The 20870-nt window shown below is 41.3% G+C and overlaps 2 protein-coding genes across 11 annotated transcripts in view; one reads left to right on the top strand and one right to left on the bottom strand.

Annotated features, from left to right (window-relative positions):
* STYK1 (serine/threonine/tyrosine kinase 1) overlaps positions 1 to 13940 on the bottom strand; it is a 22582-nt gene extending 8642 nt beyond the window's left edge. The window contains exons 1-4 of one of the 7 annotated variants that reach the window (XM_064462598.1): positions 13599 to 13857; positions 10315 to 10526; positions 7754 to 8089; positions 153 to 257 (exon numbers count right to left, since the gene is read on the bottom strand). In XM_064462598.1, coding sequence (XP_064318668.1) covers positions 153 to 167 — 15 coding nt within the window. In that variant the 5' untranslated portion in view covers positions 168 to 257; positions 7754 to 8089; positions 10315 to 10526; positions 13599 to 13857. The other 6 variants (XM_064462617.1, XM_064462608.1, XM_064462587.1 and 3 more) reach the window with 6 other exon arrangements.
* On the top strand, positions 13580 to 20870 carry SYCE3 (synaptonemal complex central element protein 3). 4 transcript variants are annotated; one of them, XM_064462702.1, is made up of 3 exons: positions 13580 to 13880; positions 15132 to 15240; positions 16321 to 20870. In XM_064462702.1, the coding sequence occupies exons 2-3, from the start codon at positions 15132 to 15134 to the stop codon at positions 16488 to 16490; spliced, it is 279 nt and encodes a 92-aa protein (XP_064318772.1). In that variant the 5' UTR covers positions 13580 to 13880; the 3' UTR covers positions 16491 to 20870. The 4 variants fall into 4 exon arrangements, with proteins under 4 accessions (XP_064318772.1, XP_064318763.1, XP_064318744.1 ...); XM_064462693.1 differs by having other exon boundaries at positions 13828 to 13914; XM_064462674.1 differs by lacking the exon at positions 13580 to 13880 and adding an exon at positions 13969 to 14485.

Below are 20870 nucleotides of genomic sequence, written 5' to 3'. Positions count from 1 at the left end.
GGGACACAATGCAGGGAGAGCTCAGTCAAATCCTTCTGTGTGGGCTGGAATGCAGGGGGAGGAGGGGAAAGGGCTGGCTCACTTTTTAGGAAAGCAGGCCTTCCTGCTCAGCATGTGAAAGCTTATTACTTAAAGGAATCTGTGAATCTTACCACATAGCTTGTCATTGCTGTTGCATTCCAGTAGCATTCGTGCTAATCTTTTTACATCCCCTGCCATGTTCAATTACAAGCAAGTGGGTCTCCAACCTGTGGCTTCTGCACAGACGCAAAGAATATTAATGAAATTTATTGGGAGGAAGGATGATTTATGAAGCAACAAGTGAGCTGAATATGGACATTTCTACCCCTTATGATCAGAGGTTGTGTGAAAAAGCAGCACTGGGACTTCAAGGCCTAGAGAACGACACAGGATAACCACTATCAAATCCTATGAATGGTAGACTGCATGACCAGAGAGAAGTTAAGACTGAGGTTGTTCTACAGTGCTTCACAAGCAATTGGGTAGGGATATGCACAAAAAATCATAGTCATTAACTTAACAGTATTTAAAGAATAGCTAATACACTTCTAGTTAACACACTTAGATGGCAGAATCTTTGTCTTCTATCTGTCCATAACAAATGAACAGATCAGCAGCATGTGTACAAAATGTCTGTCACTACAGCCCCTGCCCACAACTTGTGCTCCACAAAGACAAGCAAAAAAAAAGACCAGTTCTGTCATTAGGGGTCTCTGGTACTGACTCGTTAGCACTGCCAGGTCTATAACTAATCTGAATCACAACATCTGGAAGTCTTCTGCATTTGTAGTTGAAAACCCAGAGCCTGTGCAAGCGTGCACCTTTCCAGTTGCAATTTCAGCTATCACTAGCATAATACCTTAGCATGTGCAACCATGCACCTACAAAACCTTCTGATTGTGTAAGTGCATTTGTCAGGTGTACAACCCCGCTCAGACAGGGCTACATTGCCAGTGTATGCCAGTTGAGCCAGGACTGCAGATCAGCTGCAGGCCTCCCAAAACACATCCCTGATGTAGAGTTTCAGCTGTTCTGCATTACAGATTACTGAGGACTGCAGTCATAAGATAGGAATAGGCTCTGCAGTGCTGCATTGATTTATATCAACAGAGGACCTGGACTATTATTTCTGAATCGTAAAAATCAGTGTGGTGAATAGTGATGACTGACAGAAAGGCAAGGCATGTACATTTAGCCACTGTTTCTTATAAACATTGCCAAAAATTTGAGATTTAACAGCTTCACAAACAGTATAATCTAAAACATTTTACAGGCATTGTTACTTTCATCCTGTAAGTGTTTATTTTCAGCTATGGGTTCAAGGCAATTAACCACAATGGCAAATGTTAATAATAAAATGTGACATTCTTATTAACACTAATATGGTTTTATGGAAGTTGTTAATGGATGAAACATTAAACAGAGTTTGTTCTCATCCTTAAAATTAAGGGGTGAAATTATGCTTTATCAGTTGCACAACATAGGCAGCAGAAAGGGGAAAATTGAATATATCTGCACTTTAAGATACCAAAAAAGTCTATTTCACTTTTTATTTCCTTTGATTCTTAATGTTAGCAAATTCACCTATTTTTGGGGTGTGGCTACAACATGAATCCAATCAAAGGAGCAATATACAGTAGTAATACCAAGCTTTTCAGGTACACTCTGAAAGTAATCACACTAACTCACCCTACCTTGGCTATAACGCATACACACAGTTCCAAATACACAGGTATCACCATCAGAGGAACAGTTCTAGCTTATTTCACACTCAGATACACACAGATAGGAAAAATGCATATGAACGGACATGACGGCATCACAGGACAATAGACTTTAGGGCCATTAGCCAACAATCACGTTGTATAATATGAATCATAAACACCCCAAGCTCCATCTTAACACTAGCTAATGACTTTGCTTTGTGCAAATGCTCACTAGAAATGTACACTTACATTTAACCAATGTGCATCCACACGCACGTATAAGCACAGGCACACAACCTGTACTTACACAGAAAGGCACTCATACAGTCACAAAGATCCATGGAAAAAAGTTTTGATGCAGCAAACACGTCTACACTGGTCCCCTGTCCATAAACAAGATTCCTACCCTTATGCACCTCCCATCAGTGACGCCAGTGGGTGGAACACAAGTTTTCTAACCATACTTAGGGCAGAACTATGGGATCCAGAAATAAAAACACTGGCAGCCATTGGTGCTTTATTTGCAATGGCACTCCCATTTGTTGCTGTTGCTTATAGAGCAGCACAGATTTACCATTGGAAAATTTGATTGGACAAGTCCATTTACACTCTATGCCTCTATCCTCTTGCAAAACTCAGGAAGCAGGAAAAGAAGTTGCACTTAATAAGATAATTCTGAAATGCCTTTCAGCGCTACTTTCCAGGCTGAGACCAAATGAATTTGCATACTTAGCTCTTTCTGCAACTTACTGGTCTAACATTAACATTCCTGCAGTTCCCATACTTCCATCTTCACGAGAGCGGTAACTCAAAAATCTACAGATCTCTCATTATACATTTAACAAATATTTTTTGCAGTGTACCAGTAGGGGACACATGGAGATTATGTGGAACTAACATTTTCAATATAAAGGTGCATACCCACTACACAGCAGAAAGCATATTGGTAGTGCTCAAATACTTATTTCATTGATGAAGACAGTTTTCCAGTATCAAGCCAGGATAAGGGGGACAAAAATACCTTAAGAGGTTCAAAACCTCTACCTCACTGGAATTTGATTTTCCTTGTCTGTTATGATGTACCAAGACCAGTACTGTCTAGATCATGAGCACAGGAGAACATATTCTGTATTACTTCAATTTAGAATTTGCATTGGACAATTTGTGCAACTGCAAGTAAAGGTCAGCTTAGTTATTCCACTGTTTTTGATTACTCTTTTACATACAATGAAATCCACTCACTGAAATTCATTTCTCTTTATTGTTTACTTTCAAAAATGTATTTGCTTCAACAGCCTGCTCTCCCTGCCTGGGCCCATCTAATCTTTCAGATTATTCTGATTTCCATCTTCTTCAGCTGAAACTGATTATTTTTGTTGTTTACACAAAACCTGGAAATTTCATTTTTCTCTTGGACATGCATCTTTTTTCATCAGGTCTTCTATTGTGCAGTACATCAGTGTGACTTACACCTTATTTAAGAAAGCTAGTTGCCAGTGCAATATAAAAATCAAACATGATAGGTACTGACCACAGTACTAGGCTGCTCTTCCTTCAGAATGCCAAGGCTCAAGGTAAGGGTGGTACGTTCGGCTCAGTTTCACTCTCCAAAGCCTTCCTGAAAGACACCTACCCTTTTGTAACAGTGACTAGAAAGCAAATGAGCTGTTCTAGAACAAAGCATCTCAACACAAGGGACTGAATGGGAGCAACAAGGGGCTGTGAAGGTCTCTGTAAATGAGTTTTGAAAAGGTACATGTTGCCCTGAACAGAGCTCAGAGGGGGGAACAGGGTTTTCAAGCAGATTTGGAGATACGCTGGAGCTTTTGCTGTGGCAGAAAGAAATGACTAAGAATAAATGCAGATACAGTGGCCTGGAGGGCAATGCTTAATGTATTATTAACAATGCTCAGAAACTACACAGTTTCAAGCAGACTGCAACAATGATGGCAGTCAAGCCTTTCTTTGACTAATACCTAAATCCGAAGACCCATGTCCAAGCTAAATATACAATGAAGACTATGGTATCTAGAAACAGCAGAATCAGCTGCCCTTAAAACAATGAGAGATACATAGCAAAACCTTAGCTGAAGCTAACCTACAGTCTACAGCATTCACAAACTGCTGCTAGCACACTACTTGGTGAACTGCACAAGGCACAGCAGTTTCACAGCCTGGCAACAGTGCCAGGTTAATTAGCCCCCAAATCTGCCGTACACGGACACTTACTGCTCCTCTGCGCATGTCTGCCAACAGGCTGCACACTGAGGAAAAAGGTGGTGTTTTGTTTTCAACCTCGTTTGTTTGCCAAGCTGATCTGCTGCCCTTGCAATTTAGACAAAGCACAGAGGGCAATGCAGGAACAGGGGTAAGTAGGTAAATGATGGCAGATGTGGGGGCTGCTTAAACTAGTTCAGGAAGCCCCAATACTGAATGTGAATATGGTTTTGTGAATGCAGCTGAGCTGAATTAAGTGCTCACCAACACCAAAAGAAGGGAGTATCTCTTTCCTCTCAGCTCAATTCTACTTCTTGTTTCACTCTAAGCTGTGCAACTGATCACATGGTAAACGGATTCAAACCACTAAGCTAGCAGGGAAAATTAACTTTTCTTTTGCCATAGTAGTATGCTGCCATTTTAGTGAGTGGTTTTAGTTCACCATGAAATTCAACAAGTGCTAGCACAGGCTCAAGGAGGTGTCAGGAGCACACATCCAGAAGCAGGAACAGGGAAAATGGATCTCCCACTACCCAGGGTGGTGCATGGCTAAAGCTCAATTGTGAAACCATTCTCTGTGTCAGCATGGATCCACAGGCACTGTGTGCCAATGTAAGCCCTACTATGATTTTTCCAGTCCCCTGTCATTCATTCCCACATGTATACTGTCATCTTAGTGCTAGCGCAGCATTCACATGGCAAGGTGGTAAACTGCATTGGGAAGGTGATCTGCCCTAACATAATCAATCCTCTCTCACATTTTATGGATTTAAATTTCTAAACAGGCTCAATTTATGCTATTTAAAGTGCGAGGACATAAAGAATCAAGAAGCCTGAGTGACAGTGAGACTGAAAAGGAAGAGAAATATAAAGCCTTATGTGTCCATGGGATATAAGGGAACAGACGGCTTGAGAACTGCATGCACAGAAACTGCCTGCTCCTTGCTCCTGCCGTGTTCAGAAAAATAAGATGATGTACATATTCATGGTAAATAAACAGTTTTGCCAGTGAATATGTCTGACTTGGGACTAACATCAGTTCCCACCATCAGTGCAAAACTGTAAATCCTTGAGTACTGATTAGCTATTCTGTCTAAAGAAACACCTGATTAAATTAATTAAATATTAGAAAAATAAAAGCTAAGATTCATTTGGATCTTCATTAGACCTTTTAAACCATGAGCTATAAGCTGATATGGAAGTTATTGTAGTTATTTCTCCAGACTTCCTGGCCTCCATTAACTGCACACCACTTTATTATAAAAATATTTTTACAGGTATTTTTCATGCACTAATTGCAAGGACCAATATGTCTGTAATATGACTACAGGCACATAAAGAACAGCTAAGCAACTCACTTCAGTCCAGCATACTGCCTGAACTGATAAAAGAAAAAAACAAATGTTTTAACCACGATGCCTTCTATTTAATTTCTTACAGTGGCAGAACCATACTCTCAAGCTTTTCCAGTCACTGTTTCTGTATTGCTTTTAGTATTTTCCTCCTCTTTTATATGACCTTTGAACCCAGCCACGAGTCAAGGCTTAGGCAATGATTATGCACAAGTGCACTGCCCTGGCCATGCAGCTGAAAGGGAGGGGAGCAATCAGGGAACAGAAGGAACAAAAATGGCAGTGAAACCACAATGTGTGAGCTCAGGACAGCTGAGCGGTTGTGGATGCTGAATGTGAGAAGAGGGAGAAGAAAAGCACCATGGAAAAGCAAACAGTGAAAAAGATATTTCTTCCCCTGTTAAGTCCACCATTTTACTAAAAGCAGCGTCCAAAACAAATAAAAAACAAGTCTCTCAGGTTTCAAGCCTTACAACTTGATGCCATGAGAACATATTCCTGCAAAATCTATGTATTTGTTAGACTACATATCCTATCTCTTCTGCCTTCAGAAGGCCTTAGCGACTATTTCAAACACCCTGGCAGATCATTACATCTTCACAAGGTTTCCCTGGCCCATCGACTCATCTCACCTCTCACCATAAAGCACCCATGGGCTACCAAGCAGCATCTCCAATGATGTAGAATGTGAAATTCTGACCAGTCAGCCCAGGTTATAACATAACAGAGGCACCTCACTTCTGTCCTGAACAATGATTACTGATAATATCCTGTGGCTTGCTGTAGTGGCTGTAATGTCTCAGCTATATAGTACTCTAACTCACTTTTGCAACAGCTGGTAACAGTAACACCCTATAAGAAAACAAAGTGTTTCAAAAAAATCACATACAGTGACTCAAGATTTTCTCTTGGTCAACAATATCTGAATATCAAACCTAGGCTAGCTGCTACTGAAGCATATTAAAGGAGTGAAAGAAAATTAGGCTGACCACTTCTGAAGAGCTGGACCATGGAGAAAAGAGCAGATAATGAGGTTCATGCTGCTATTTGAGCAGGTGAATTACTTAAGGCAAACCTGGCTCCTTTTCAAGGGAGCAGAAAAAATAGGCAAAGTCAGCAGTTGCTACCACATTGAGAAATATGAGTCAGGAGGACTCTGTACTGCTGTGCTTTTATCCTAACAGGGTTAGTCCAAACTGGCACCATATCAGTGGAGATATGCAAGTTCTCATGGTGCTAAGTTTTGCTTAAACTTAGACCATCTCACAGAAATTAATTTATTTGTGCAGTGTGAGGAAGTCTGAGTACAGAAGTGTGAAACAGTACAGAAACTGAATGGTGATTAAGACAAAAATATTTTTTTCTAATGCAGACATGGCCTACTATAATTTCTGAAAATTTAACATATATCTTGATCACACTCCCCCTGAATTAAGGCCATGAAAAGTTACTCCTCCCAGGTAATCTGCAAAATAAAAGTTAAAATAATTTTTAAAAAGTGAGGAATACATTGACCTGAAGCCCTCAGTGAGCAGGCTGTTTAAGATATAAAAAGTCTAGAGGCCAAACTCTCCAAAGCACACTCTTAACTGCGATTTCCTTTTGTGTAGTAAAAACCACACACTGCTTTTGAAAATGCTCACCATTCTGTCTCTTTCTTACTGACTGAACTCTGATTTTGGTGGTACCGGCCAGTACTAAGCCCATATCAAACCATAGCACAAACTCGATACAGATATTCTGAAAAACTGTGACACCAAAAGCTGTGACAGGACATAAGAATGCAGTATTTTTTCAAAGGATGATGCATACATGTAGCTCTTGTGAAAAACACTGTGTGGTAAGAATACTGCCTGATATTACATGCTGGAAAATGGCTTATTAAATGGAATGTGAATCTGCTTTCATAATTACCCAGCCACAAGGAAACTGAGCTGAAGCTGTGTACACAATTTTAGCTTCAAAATTCCCAACTTTTGGATGCTTCTTGGTGCATTTACCATAGATTTTGTTTATAATTTAATCAGTAGCTCATGCACGCACACAGATACATGCAAACAGGCAAACAGAGAAAAATCTAGGTATCTGCACCACATTGGATTAGAGTTACCTTCCTGTATTGTTTCAGTGAACTGAGACTAAATAAATTTACATGAAACTTATTTTCTTTGTTATTTTCTTCCTGTTTAAAATGTGCCTAGAAGTTATTTCATTTAAATCAACCTGTGTGTAGGGACATACCTCTTTTTTTCTCAAAACCATTATGATCACCGAAATTTGTTACTGTAAGTAACTTCAATACAAGCAGTAAGTACATGCAGGGGTATATACACATATACACACAGACTTCACAGTACAGCTATATGCTACTTCAGGTGACACTTATGTTAATAAAAGTCTTTTTTAAAAATTAAACATTCATCAGCTAATCTTCCAGCAGTGTTTTCTTTTACTTACCTGAATTACACCACTCCTCTTGCCCTGCAGTAGTCTCTTCCTGAAACTTGCCTGCTGCTGGTTCCCAGTCTGTCAGAGGCCACTCCTGATAACACTGATGGTTACCCTGTGTGGTTGTAATTCTTATGACTAAGTTCCTCCTCACTGGCTTTCCTACCCCAGACCTGCCCAGCTTCAATTCTTTCCTCTTCAAGGTCTTCTCAGCTGTCTCCCCAGGGAGATCGCATGAGTGTAAGTCCCAGCACACACTTGTAAAACGGGTCTGCCTGGCTTCCACACACCAGCTGCTCACCCGGGATGACAGAGACAGGCAAAGCAGAGTCCTCGGGCAGGGACCTGGAGCGTAATTTGAAAGGCAGGCAAACACAGATCAAGAGGGATAGGCTAATGTAACAAACAGAAATCATACACTTTGGATTACAGGTTCATGTTTAGAAAAATGGGTTCTTGGAACAGAAAATCTGTACAAAACCCAGGCTCCAGACACAGAAAGCCCTTTCTATCAGGAACACAATCTGAGAATGAAGAAAGAGAGAAAAGATTAATAACACCCAAACATGCTACAACAGACAGCAGCAATAGGAATGCAGGCTTTTTCACGTTCTGCTTTGCTTGTTCATATCCCTCCTGCTCGGGCTGCCAAAATTTTCCAGCCCTACTGTAAAATGCAGCTCTCCCCTGCCCTTTCCTCCCACCAGTCCCACCCAGAGCTCCCACGCAGCCCGGCAATGACCCTCACTCACAAACCCCCTTCAAAATCTGTCCTGAGCTCCCCAACCAGATTGGATAATATTCCTGAACTTGCTCTGTGACATTTTCTGCTGTGATGCCCTTGGGGTCACCATTGGGCTCTGCTGGTGCCCTCAGTCCTCATCAGCTATGCAGCATAATCTTAATTGCACCTCAGTTTCTTGACATTTTAGTTCTGGGCCCTTTCTTCCTACCCAACCTGCATATGCAAGTCCCACATGGTGGCCTGGAGACTCCTTCCATTAGCTCAAAGACTGCCCTCTCCTATCACTGAAAAATCTCATGTTAAGAGTTTCAGATTCCTGACTCCTGGTTATAAGAGTCTGTACAAGATTATTTGCTTACCTACTTCATACAAGTGAGAGGCAGTTGTATTACAAAAGGAATTAATATGAGACCTATCATTGAGAGACAAAGTTCATTTCACAGTCAACAACGTGATGCAGATTGCTTTGGGAACTCTGCCACTGTTTGAGCAAAACTTATGTACTCCTGTTAACACTTTGGTGCTGCACATATTATTTTGTTGTGGGAAAATTTTAGTTGCGGCATAGGCAATAGTTTTAGATACTGAAACACAATAGTTAATTTATCCATAAGAAAGGCTGCATATCAATATATCTGTACACCAGGACATCCTAAACTTCTCTCTGGGATTATTCTTCCAGCTGGCATTTACTGTCCATGTGTGCAAAATGGTGAAAACCAGGAGTGGTTTTCTTCATTGCTTGATCTCTCCACAGAGACTAGCAGAAGTGGGCAAAATAGTATTAGTGAAATAGCTCTGTAATGTGGACTTTCATCCCCTGAGAAACCAGGAGAGACATCTTCTACACTGAATTTTTTCTTGAGTTAGAAAGATCTCTGCAGTTGCAGAGTGTAGGCTCAGACTCTGGTTTCAGCTTTCCTCTTATTCTGGTTCGAACTTGCATTGACTTTCCACAGTACCTTCTCCCTGAAGGATCAGGGGATCTGTCCTATACTCCTCCCCATTAAAAAGTGGCTAAAATACAAAGGACAGTTCCTCATTTCAATGAGTTCTTTACTGAAATGTGTTACTTTCCACAGGCACCTTTCCCAAGGGCAGCAGGGGAACCTATTCAGATTCCTGTTTAAAAATATAATTGGCAATCTTCCTCCTTTTGCTCCTTCTATCACAGTTTCTACAGCCTCCAACTGTAGAAGAAAGAGTGGGAAAGGCAAAGGGTTAATAGTCAAGATATGCATATGCAAAAGCAGCAACCTCTGCTGATTTTAGTTGCCCCAGTCAATCTTTCTGCTGTGCTCCCAGTCAGACTGGTTGGAGAAGGTATTTTAATGGTTCAGGCCTCAGAGTATATAATCTTCCTCACTGATCCACAAGCCCCTCCCCCTGTTTAGTTAAGGGACAGCAGCCATTTATTGTCACATTTTGTTCTGTGAAAATCAAAATTCCGCTCTAAGTCTTGTATTGTGTGCACATCCACAAAGAAAACACCGCATGTTTAAATTCCCCTGTCCTTCTCTCTGTTTTTCCCTTAAGCAAGTATGATTAGGCACACCAAAAGGCAGCAGACTGGCAGTCTTATTAACAAAAACATCCTCTTTAACTCCAAGAAAGCTACAGCAGACCTAGCAACCATCCAAACCACACAGCAGCTGCTCACTAGCCTCAGGATGTGTTTCTGGGCCTAAGCTGCAGTTCAACCACAAACCATTCAGTCTTTGTCCTATGTGCTGACTCTTTTAACACGGGTGCTAATTTTGTAGTTCAACTTCCAGAAGGTAAGCATACTCTAAGTAATTTAGAGGCGATAAGGTCTCTCACTTACTTGCACATCCTAATGTAAGATCCTTGTGGGTCCCTTCCAACTTGAGATATTCTGTGATCCTGTGATTTAAAACTGTGGCTTATAGCTGATAGACTGTGACTGATCTTTTGGTCAGCCTAAGCCCACAGAGGTTGAAAGGGTCAGTACCTACTCTTTTCTTTCTGCAAGCCAGCCATTCATCCCTGAATGGGGTAAGAATCAGAATAGATGATCTAGAAGAGGGAAAAAAACCACCCATCATTATTCCAAGTCTTTCTTCTGCCTCATGAGCTTCACCTCTCAAGACGGCAGGTCTTCTGAGTTGAGAACAATTCATTTGCCTATTTAATATTTAGATTTTTCTTGAAAATGGTAGATCTTGAGTGATTTTCAGTTCACCCGTGCAGTTTTTGTGATTTAAAATTTCCAAAGGAACAAATGCTAGGAGGGGGTAGTATTATATGAAAATAAATAAAGAAAAAAAAGGAGCTTCTCCTTATAAAAATAAAATGACTGAAGGATTATGCATCAATTTTCTTCAGCCACTTGAGGGTCCAGTAATTTGCTAGCACTTCCTCTAGTCAGGGTTAGGCACATCTAATAGTAGTCCTTTTTCTGCCACTTTCCTGCCGAATTAGACCTCCATACTCCTAACTCTTTTCTTAAATCTAAATGGAAAATTCATTTGCAGTTTCATGCAGTCACTGGCCTGGTCAGCCCTCCCTTCTCAAATCACATGCTCAGGAAAGATCCTGAAGATTGGTCAGATGCTGTTAAGTAGGCTACAGTACAGTTTTCCCCTCTGGTTTTTGTGGCAGATTTTCCAGGCCCAGAAGCTGGGATTCACTCAACACAGCTGAAAAACTAAGTTATGGGCATAGTTGCTCTAGGTCCTCTGCAGTTAATACAAGGTCATAAGAACGTCTGTAAAGCAATTCAAGTACTAAAATCCTCTCTCCCTACACCGAAGTCACAGGTACAAAGGGTAACCTAGCTCCTGATTTACATGTCTTGGTCAAATGTCAGAAGTTAGATGCCATACATTTGGGCTAAATTCTGTTGTCTTCCTCTTCTTCAAAGAAATAACTTCCCTGAGCAGGAGGTCTTTTGTCTCCCAAAATCAGTACTTATCTGCAGTGTAACTTGGTAGCTTGGCGACAGCCTCTCCCAGAACTCCAGGGCTGACAGATGAACTATTAGGCTGTAAGTCAGGTGCAGCACATATCACATGCATTCAGTTCTGCTCTGTCTAGTTCCTAAGTGCTTTTGTCCTGAGCAACCAACATCCTGCGAATATGTACACATATTCTTCTGCATAGTCTGCATACGTATGCATATTTCACCTTTTGTCCTTCAGTTTCTTCTGTTCTTTTTATTAAATATATAAATTTTCCTTTTAAGTTCCTGCTCTTTGTCACCACATTTTTACACTGTTCACATTTTCCAGTGAGAACCCAACAGCTCCTCTTGGTAAAACATAGAAGCCAGTGAACAGACCTATAGTGACTTAAACACCCAGTCTCAGGATGGAATAAATTGCAGGGCTTCACACATAAAGAAGCAGAGGAGCCAGCTCTCCCTGGAAAGGATGCCCATAGAGACCTTAGAAGAACTAGAAAGTATGTAACACCAAGAGCTGTAACACTGTTACATAAAAATGCATTTAAGAACTGTTCCATTTAATAATATAATTTTTAAATCTGTAATTCACCCTCAAACACATTGTTGTGTCCTAATTGTAGTAGAGAAGACTCACAAATAAACCAAGATATGTTGAAACAAAACATGCTCCTGTATGCTGGTGTCACTGAAAACAGATTCTAGAGCATTTTTTATTATGCAGTGGCTGCCAAGCTATTGGTATTACATGCATAAACACATGGTGTTTGCTGCCCAGGTTTTCACAGAGTAATGAAGCAGTATTAAAAAGGAACACCGCTAGACCAAAAACGGGCCCCCTAACCATGTACGCACACATGTACAGCAGGAGGCAGCATCTGGGAGACAGCTTAAAAGCACAGAATTTAGGAGCTAGTGTTACCTAAGAAATGACCATGGCACCTCAAACCAAGGGTCCATCAGCCTAGTACTGTGCCTCAGACAGCTGGCAGTGAGAGTGTCTAGGGAGACAAGAGACTCTTAATAACATAAAATGATACTTCCCTTAACACTTTCCCCAGCTTCCAGCAGCCTGTGGTTCAAGGATTTATTTAGTCAAACATAATTTTCTTTCATATGCCTCAAAGGATTTTGCTCAACTGCTCTTGAACACCTTCAAAACTTTAGCAACACAATGCTTTGTGATAAATTCTGCAGCATTCATGTAACTTGAACAAATACTTCATTTTGATTGTTTTGAAGAGGGATTGCCATCTTCAAACCAGCTACTCAGTTGGCAGTGAAATAAGTGGCAATAGTAAGAGATGCGTAAGTTTCATGCACGGTGAGAATACTAATTTACTCATTCATTTAAAAACAGGACAAAGTTTGTATTTGCATGGATGAAAAAGGAGAACAAGAGACAGCCCAAACCACTTAAGGTTTGGATATTGATCTGGAATTGGACACAATTTGGGGCATGAGCAATTCAGAAAAGGTATTTGATTCCTACCCTGCTATACACCAGGTAATTCCTAGCACCAACAAACTCTTGAGCCTTGTTGCTCAGTCATCAAAAAATTTGTAACCCTTCTCCTGCAAAAACCTTCTCTGATTTTTTTTATTTTTCTTTTTTTACAGAGACAAAGATGTCATACAGCACAGTTTGGGCTGTAAGGGACTTTTAAAGATCACCTAGTCCAACCCCCTACCATGGGCAGGAACACCGTCCTCTAGCACAGGTTGCTCGGAACCCCATCCAACCTGACCTGGAACGCTTTCAAGGATGGAGCATCCACAACTTCTCTGGGCAACCTGCTCTGATGTCTCACCACCCCCATCATAAAGAACTTCTTCCTTATATCTAATCTAAACCTAGCCTTTCCTAGTTTAAAACTCTTGCCCCTTGCCCTGTTGCTCCAGGCCTTGGTCCGAAGACTCTCTCTGTGGTGCAGCCTGCAGGGAGATGAAGCCCCACAGAAAAGCAGCAGAAGCACCACCGAACTTTTAAACTTCGGGCTCGAGGCGTGACTTTTGGGTTACTTTCAGAATAATTCCCGAAACGACAGGCCACCTGCTGCCGGCCGGGACTCGGGGCGGGCAGAGACGGGGTCGAGCAGAGGCCCCGATGCGGGCTAACGCCGGGGCCACTCGGCCCGGGGGTCCGGGGGACAGCCGGAGGGGCCGTGAGCAGGGGAGGGGGTTACCTCCTGTTGTCCGGCCTCCGGGGAAGGGCAACTGCGGCACCGCGGCAGGCAGGGGACGAGGCGCTGCCCGGGAAGCCCGGCCTGCCCGAGGCCGGCTGCAGGGCCCCGCTGTGCCGCGGCCCAGGACCGGCTGCAGGTGCACCGGAAGGAGAGAGGTGGCCGGACACGGAGACGCGCCACAGCCCGGGATCCGGAGCCGCCGGCCGCCTCCCTGCCGCGGGGCGGGGGGCGAACCCCTGCCTTTCCCTTTCCTGGTCTTCGGCCGCCTGACTCCTCACCCAAGTGCTTGTTTTCGTGAAACACAGAATTAATCGAGGTCGTGAGCTCGGGGGCAGAGCGGGCAGGAGAGGACGAGGGGACAGAACACCGGTTTTTCGTGTCCCGTTTCCGCCCGCTCCTCTCCGCGTGCCCTCGGGCTCGGGGGCCGCGAAGGGCGGAGCAGTTGGCGTCGGCGGGATAGTGGGCGGTGAGGGGCAGGCGGCGAGGGCGGGAGCGGGACAGGCCTGGTGGGCAGTCATGGCGTGGCCGCGGTGCTACGGGACGGGGTCTTGGCTTTTTATGGTCTCCGGGGGTTTGGCGTCACGCAATTATCTCACGAAGTTGGTTGTGTGAAGAGACCCTCGAGCGCAGCGTCTCGATGAGGCTTAGCGTCGCTTTATAGTGCGATAAAGCCCTTACAGACTGTTGCGTTCCTTCCACGTCTGTCGGCAGTAATAAACGGAAAATGGATACCCGCTAACTGGGTCTGAGAAATCATACATAAAAAAACCAAAGCTGACGAAAGCTACGCCTGCTCTGTGATGCGTATGGCCTCAACAGTGAAGCTTCTCCATGCTCTTCATAATCTTGTCCCATCCGTCAGTGGTTTTCAGAAAAGGAAATTAAAGGCAAGGCTGTGTGTCACATTTTCAGGTTAATATCGAGGTTCTGAAACTTTTAATGGCAGAAGCTGGGCCTCTAAAGCTATATTTTTGCCCCAAGCATTTTTACTTCCTGAAATTTTACTACCTACAACACCTGCACGCTACAGCGGAGGTCAGTAAATCATAAACACTTAGCTGCTTGTATGGTAGCAGAACTTGGCATATGTCATTACCCGGCTGTAGCGTGCAGGTGTGAAATACTGGATACAAATGGGAATTTTACAACTAACTTTGAAAATTAGGAATTACTCTACGTCAGAATATTTGGGAGAGAAGCTTGAAGACAACTCTAACTGGATAATAAATAAAATTTTCAAATTAAGTGTTTGACACAGTGATCTTTGTTATTATTGGTACCAAATTCTTTATTTGGCACAAACACAGCATATTTCAGTGTAATTCTTTCTACTTAAATTAATCTCGAAATGGATTGAAAATAGCATGCAGCATACAGGTGATGACCAGTAACTTAAAGGCCAGTTTCTTAATGAATTCACATGTAAACAGAATATTTATATACTTTTTTAATTTACTGCAATGTTACTTTCTCTTCAAGTGTGAAAATCAACTCCCTTCAAAGTAAAGTATGAAATTCCTGGTTTCCTTGTAGATGGCCGAATCAGAACCTCAGGAAGCAAACTACGATAACATGGTGAAGACGGTGGAGGACCTGAACAGGGACTTAGAAAAACTTCTGGAGGAAGTGGAAAAACTAACAGGTACAGGTCTTTGTTAAGAATGATATGGATTTGTCTACTAGAGGGAAGACATTGAAGATTTATTATTTGTATTCATTGCTGTAAACTTCTGCATGATAAAAATATAAGTGGAAACAATCACAATCAACTAATGCCCTAATGTTCTTAATTGGGAGAAAGTGTGCAAACAATGTAGAAGTTTCAGATGGCTCAGAATTGAAAATTAATAGGTGATGGATGCTCAGTTCAGAGTTGTAGTTGAAAACAAATACTACTATGGTATTTCAGGTACAGTTATTAAAACATAGTATGTAAAATGAGATTTAATTCTGAAAAATGGTGGGATACATAGTACCTCTCAGGTCAGTGCCTGAGACATGTTTAATTCCTCAGCTAGAATAACGACTCGGACTCCTCTGCAAATTTAATCTTAGTCCTGTATGTATGGAGAGGACTGCATATTCCTCTCCATGTTCTGCAACAATGCTATCAGAAACTGTGTGTGCAGCTAACAAGAACAGATGGAAACTGTTAATTAAACTGTTTGTAACTAAACGCAATTTATGAGTGTCATTGAGAAAACCACAGTCAATTTATATCAAAACAAAAGGGAAAGTATTAAATAAGTGCTAAAACTATTTGCTCTGCATTATCAGATACTTGTTATTTCAAAATCAGTTTAGTTATGTAGGTTATTAATCACCTACTGCTGCAGCCTCCTTGATCTTACTCTTTCTCACCTAACATAAGCCTCCTGACTCTAACTGGTCTGGAGAGAGGATTTTTTGGTTCATTTATTTTATAACAGTCTGTTGAAGCTTTCTTTTTGATTACCTGTTTTGTTGTAATTTTTAGGTAAAGTGTCTGTCTCCCTTTTGTAACTTATGTCAGTATACTTCTATTCTGAAGCATTTTGAGATGTTTATTAAGAAGTAAAACTGAAGAATCTTTTATTTAATCTTGAGTATTACTGTGGTCAGTGAATTCTCTGACATAAAATCTGGACTGATGATAATTCATGCCTTGTATTAATTTATTGAATCAGCCATTGCTTTTATTCAGCCAAAATTCCTGGCTTAGTAGTATATGTTGGGTTTGTAGTGCAGGCAACGTGGATGGCATATGACATGGTAGTCATACGTACCAACCCAGACCTGGCCAACTCCATGAGGTGTTTGGAAGATGCCTTCCTGAGTTGCAAAGAGGAGATGGAGAAGAAATGGCAAGAGGCGCTAATGGAATCTAAAGGTGAAGAGCAAAAAAATGAATAAATTTAATTAAGTCGTGCTGGCAGAACTACATCCCTTGGAAAATCACTCCAGCCTTTTTGTTTCCCAGCCGTGGAGGTTTCACAGACACTGCGGTAAATGGATTGGCTTTCGTCTTGCTAAGAACTACTTATGTGTATACATCTATGGAAGTATTTTAATGAAATTACACACACACATATATATTTATATCGTTGAAGGTAAAAGGTAACAATGTGTCTATTTTTATTATGCTTATCAGTAATCCTTGTAGTGTGTGTGCATATGCAACTTACATGCTTTCTGTGTCTTTCTTCCTGGAAGATCATACTCACTTCGTTGTCAATATATGTGGAATTCTTTGAGACCTGGACAAATGGATGGAGGGGAGCATGGGGGGTGCCATGGACCACTGCAGTGGTATCACACCAGCACATGCCTTTCAAGGAAAACTGAATAATTACTTTTTTTTCCAAATGAAAAACCGGTGAAATTGTAGATTTGCAGGTAGATTGAGTTAGTTTGACGTGGGATTGCCAACTAGGTGTTCAGTTACAGAATGTTATTATTCAGATAGCTTATCTGTAGTTGCTTCATTTTGTTTCCTTGGGTTTTTAACCATATCTTTGGACTACTTTTCCCAGAAAGATTGCTCTTCTCAAACCTTCTGACGGTAGCATTTAAGAAAAAGTTTACCATTATAGACTGTGTTGTGTGTGGTGTTGTCTGTGGGATTGCTGCAGAAACCAAATTAACCATGTTATTAAACATGCATTTCTCCGTATGTTCCTGCTATGCAATACTAAAAAAGAAAAGAAAAAAAACCACCAACCCTTTTCTTTTGTAGTCAAGATGTGTAGTCAAGAGCACCACCTTCTGGCTTGCAGTTAATGCATAAATGAGTATTTTATCGGAGATGGACGTCAATGCAAGTTTTGAGAAGAATCTTCCCTTTCATTAAAACTTAGTCTCTTTTAGCTAGAAAGTAAGCACCACATAGCAAGTGAGAGCATCTCCTCTGAAGAGCCATTTACTGATTTAAATCACATCTTAATGATCTCTCGGAGTTGGCTAATTTTTAGACTGTGCATTCTCTTGAGATTGCTTGATCTTGATTCACAGACAGGATGTTTACCCCACTGAAATGAAAAATATGTAAGTATTTTCACTTTTTTTTTTCCAATGCTACCTAGTGTTTCTAGAGGTATAAATCATAAAGAACATCAACTTTGAACTCTACTCTTGACTTTCCAGTGGGTAGGTCTTCATTCCAGCCAAGGTAGGGCAAAATGGCAGATCAGCATGAGGAAACTTATACTTTGATTAATCTCTGGAGGATTTTTAATGACATGTTGTTACTTTGGTACCTTTGATTACATTGTCTTCACTCTTTAATTCTGTATTAAAAACTAAATTCTTTGAAGAGGCACAGTCTTTAACAGTTTGTGTAGGAACATACTGAATTTTATGATTTTGTGTGACCTTTGGGCCATAAAGTGCCACATATAGATTGACTGCAGATTTTCCAAAAAGCTCAGTTTTCATTTAAACATTTAAGCTAAGTGGCCAGTGTTTAAAAAAAAATTTTTTTTTCAATCCAGCAGTCCCATTGAGAATAGAGAATACTGCTCAAAACCAACACTCTAAAAAAATGTCTTCTGATTAAATGTGACATTCAGTGAAGTTATATCTTTTACGTGAAGCTGAATCCTACTTCCTGTGATTGTAAGGCTGCAATAAGTGAGTCTGTCAGAATACTGTGTTTCTCCAGAGCGAAGGGCCATGATCAGAGTATAGCTGTAAGGAGAGGAGGTGTCTAGTAACATTTTTTTAAGTCCTCAAGTCTCATCACTTTACAATTTTCCAAATTTTGGAATTTATTTTTTTTTCCGTAGGCAGAAGGCATTACAGCACCATCAACAGATGGCAGTAAGAGCACCCTAATTTTCTCCTCACAAAAATGCAAAGTATGGTCTATTAACCACCAGGCACTGATTTAGTCTCAAGGACAGGTGCTTACACTGAGGTACCAGGTCACCCCACTATGAAGGAACAGAATGAGTTCGCAGGAGGGGTGCTGGGGATACTGGTGAACATTTGTCATCTCTGCCACCCTTTTTCTTGCTCCTGAAAGCTCTCATGTGTGTGACCACGAACACCTAACGGTGATGAGCCATAGGGAGAGATGTTGGGAAGAGAGAACTGAAGGTTGCGGCTGGGAGCACAGCATATACTCTGCCTGGGGAATCTAGCAGGCTGAATAGGCTGGGTACAGTAGGCCTCTTTCTCCCCAAGATTTTCCTCCCAGCTGCATGATGATAACCAGAGGAGAGTTAGGGATATGTAGCAGTGTAGGAACAGTGCACAGTCCTTGAAAAACTATACTGCAAGATGATTATACTTTTCTACTAAAATAATTTGTTTATTTTAGGTTGGTTTCTTCTTTTCTTTTTCACATTGAGAATCTGCTTGCAGGGATTGAGAGTTTTATTTCATTCTTCTCACCATCTACTGCATTTCAGCCCAGCTGGGTGCTTTAGGCTTGCAGCAGAAACCAGATAGCCCACATTGAAATACCTTTCCTGTCACAGGGGTGTGTCTCATAAATTTTCTGTAAAAAGTATGTGGAACAACAGCCCCATCTAGCGCTCACATACCTTAAAACTGTAACAGTAATCCAGATTGCTGGGTTGACATCTCTTAATCACCCATCACCAGAGATTTCCATAACGAAAAGCGTCAGCAGCAGTTCAGCTTTATGTTCACTCTCAGCGTACTCCACTTTTGTGATCTGAGCCTGTACAGCAGTTACCACTGGCGCCTCCTGTACTAAATTTAAGGCAAAGCATGCTTCTGTAAAACAGCTACAGAAGCAAGAGAAGTTAGCACCAGTGCACTGCCAATCTGTATGCCCAAACACATTTCCTTAGCTATTCATTCCTTATCCTCTATTAAGTAACACTTAATAAGCATGTCGCAAATCAGTCAAAAAAATTTTTTTTTTTCTTGTTATGCAGACACCTGGACAGGTACTGGAATCTGTATTCCCCCTGGTTCATTTTGCCTGAGTAGATAGGACAGGTCTTATATCCACCGTTGGTTATCAGCTTTAATGAAGAAGCGTGTAAAGCTTAGCAAAGAGGTTATGGACTTGACCCTGAAAAACCTATTAAGGGTAGTGGATGCTTTGGTGTTTAATGCTGCAACGCTTTTACTGTCCTTGTCATAACCAAATCTACTGGTCTTAGTTATGTACTTCAGCTGTCCACAAGGTGAGAGTTGGATGCCTAAGAGCGAACTACCCAAGAGCCATCAAATCGAGCCAAATGTTGCGTGGCCCAAACAGCCTGTAATGGTGTAGCTCAAAGCACATTCCTCTCCTGAATATAAACAGCTACCTTTCCTGTAAAACAGAGGACGTCCTGCAGCCCCTCTTCGTCTGGCAGCTCAGGTGCTGCCACACTCATCAGAGCTGCCTGAATTCTCAACACTGTTAATGGAAACTCTTAACAGTTTCTTACTGAGAAACAGATGAGACTTAGCTAAAAGGGCAACAAGCAGCCTCCTGGGAAATTCTGATGGTTTGAACTGTGCCTTTGCAGTGAGAAGGAGCTGTGGCCATTACACATGGCCACTTAGAGATCTCGATCCTTGTCAGAACGTCACCTAGAGCTCTGTTTAGAATATTTATTTAATTTAGTACTAGTGATTTCCAATTCTTGATTATTATAGCTCCAATTCAGGTTATCTCAGGCTCAAGAAGATAATCCATACTAGCTGTTTTACTTGTTGGCATAAATGGTTTCAAAATTTCAGTCCAGATCCTTGCAGTGATTTTTCCTAAAATGTGTGTGGAGAGATTATTGTATCTCTAACAGCCTATTTACACATACTAGTATTAAAATATGTTCTTTTTGCTGACATTCTTAGAGAAGCAAAGAACTTGAGAACAAAAGGGGTGCACAACATTCCTTCCCATTCATTTCCTCCAGGGCAAGGACTGTATCACCTAGGCACTATTGGTATGAAAGTGGCAGTGTCTTTTCTGTGTAAATTCTATTAATACTGATTTCTGTTTTATAGCACTGCCTCCTCCCTGCTCTGAACCGCTGTAAAATGCGTTTACATTTTTTCAACAAAAACCTATTATGATATTGTCTGATTTTTCTGTTTCTGATAAACTATTGTCTACTTGCATGGTTTGATGTAGGTGCTTTAGGTTTCAATCACTGGAATACACACATAGGCAGGAAGTTTACAACATTCTGAGGTGACATGTAATTTTACACACAGACAGTTCTCTGTGGCTCCTCAAAAAGTCATATAGTGAATAAAGAGGACAGATGGCATCTTCCCATTTATAGAAAGCCAGACTAAATAAAGGCTTGTGGAGATACTAGTTAG

Source organism: Phalacrocorax carbo, chromosome 1, assembly GCF_963921805.1.
Source record: "Phalacrocorax carbo chromosome 1, bPhaCar2.1, whole genome shotgun sequence".
In the NCBI taxonomy this organism is placed as follows: Eukaryota; Metazoa; Chordata; class Aves; order Suliformes; family Phalacrocoracidae; genus Phalacrocorax; species Phalacrocorax carbo.
The sequence above is the reverse complement of the archived record's forward strand: the minus strand, read 5'-3'. Positions and strand labels throughout refer to the sequence as shown.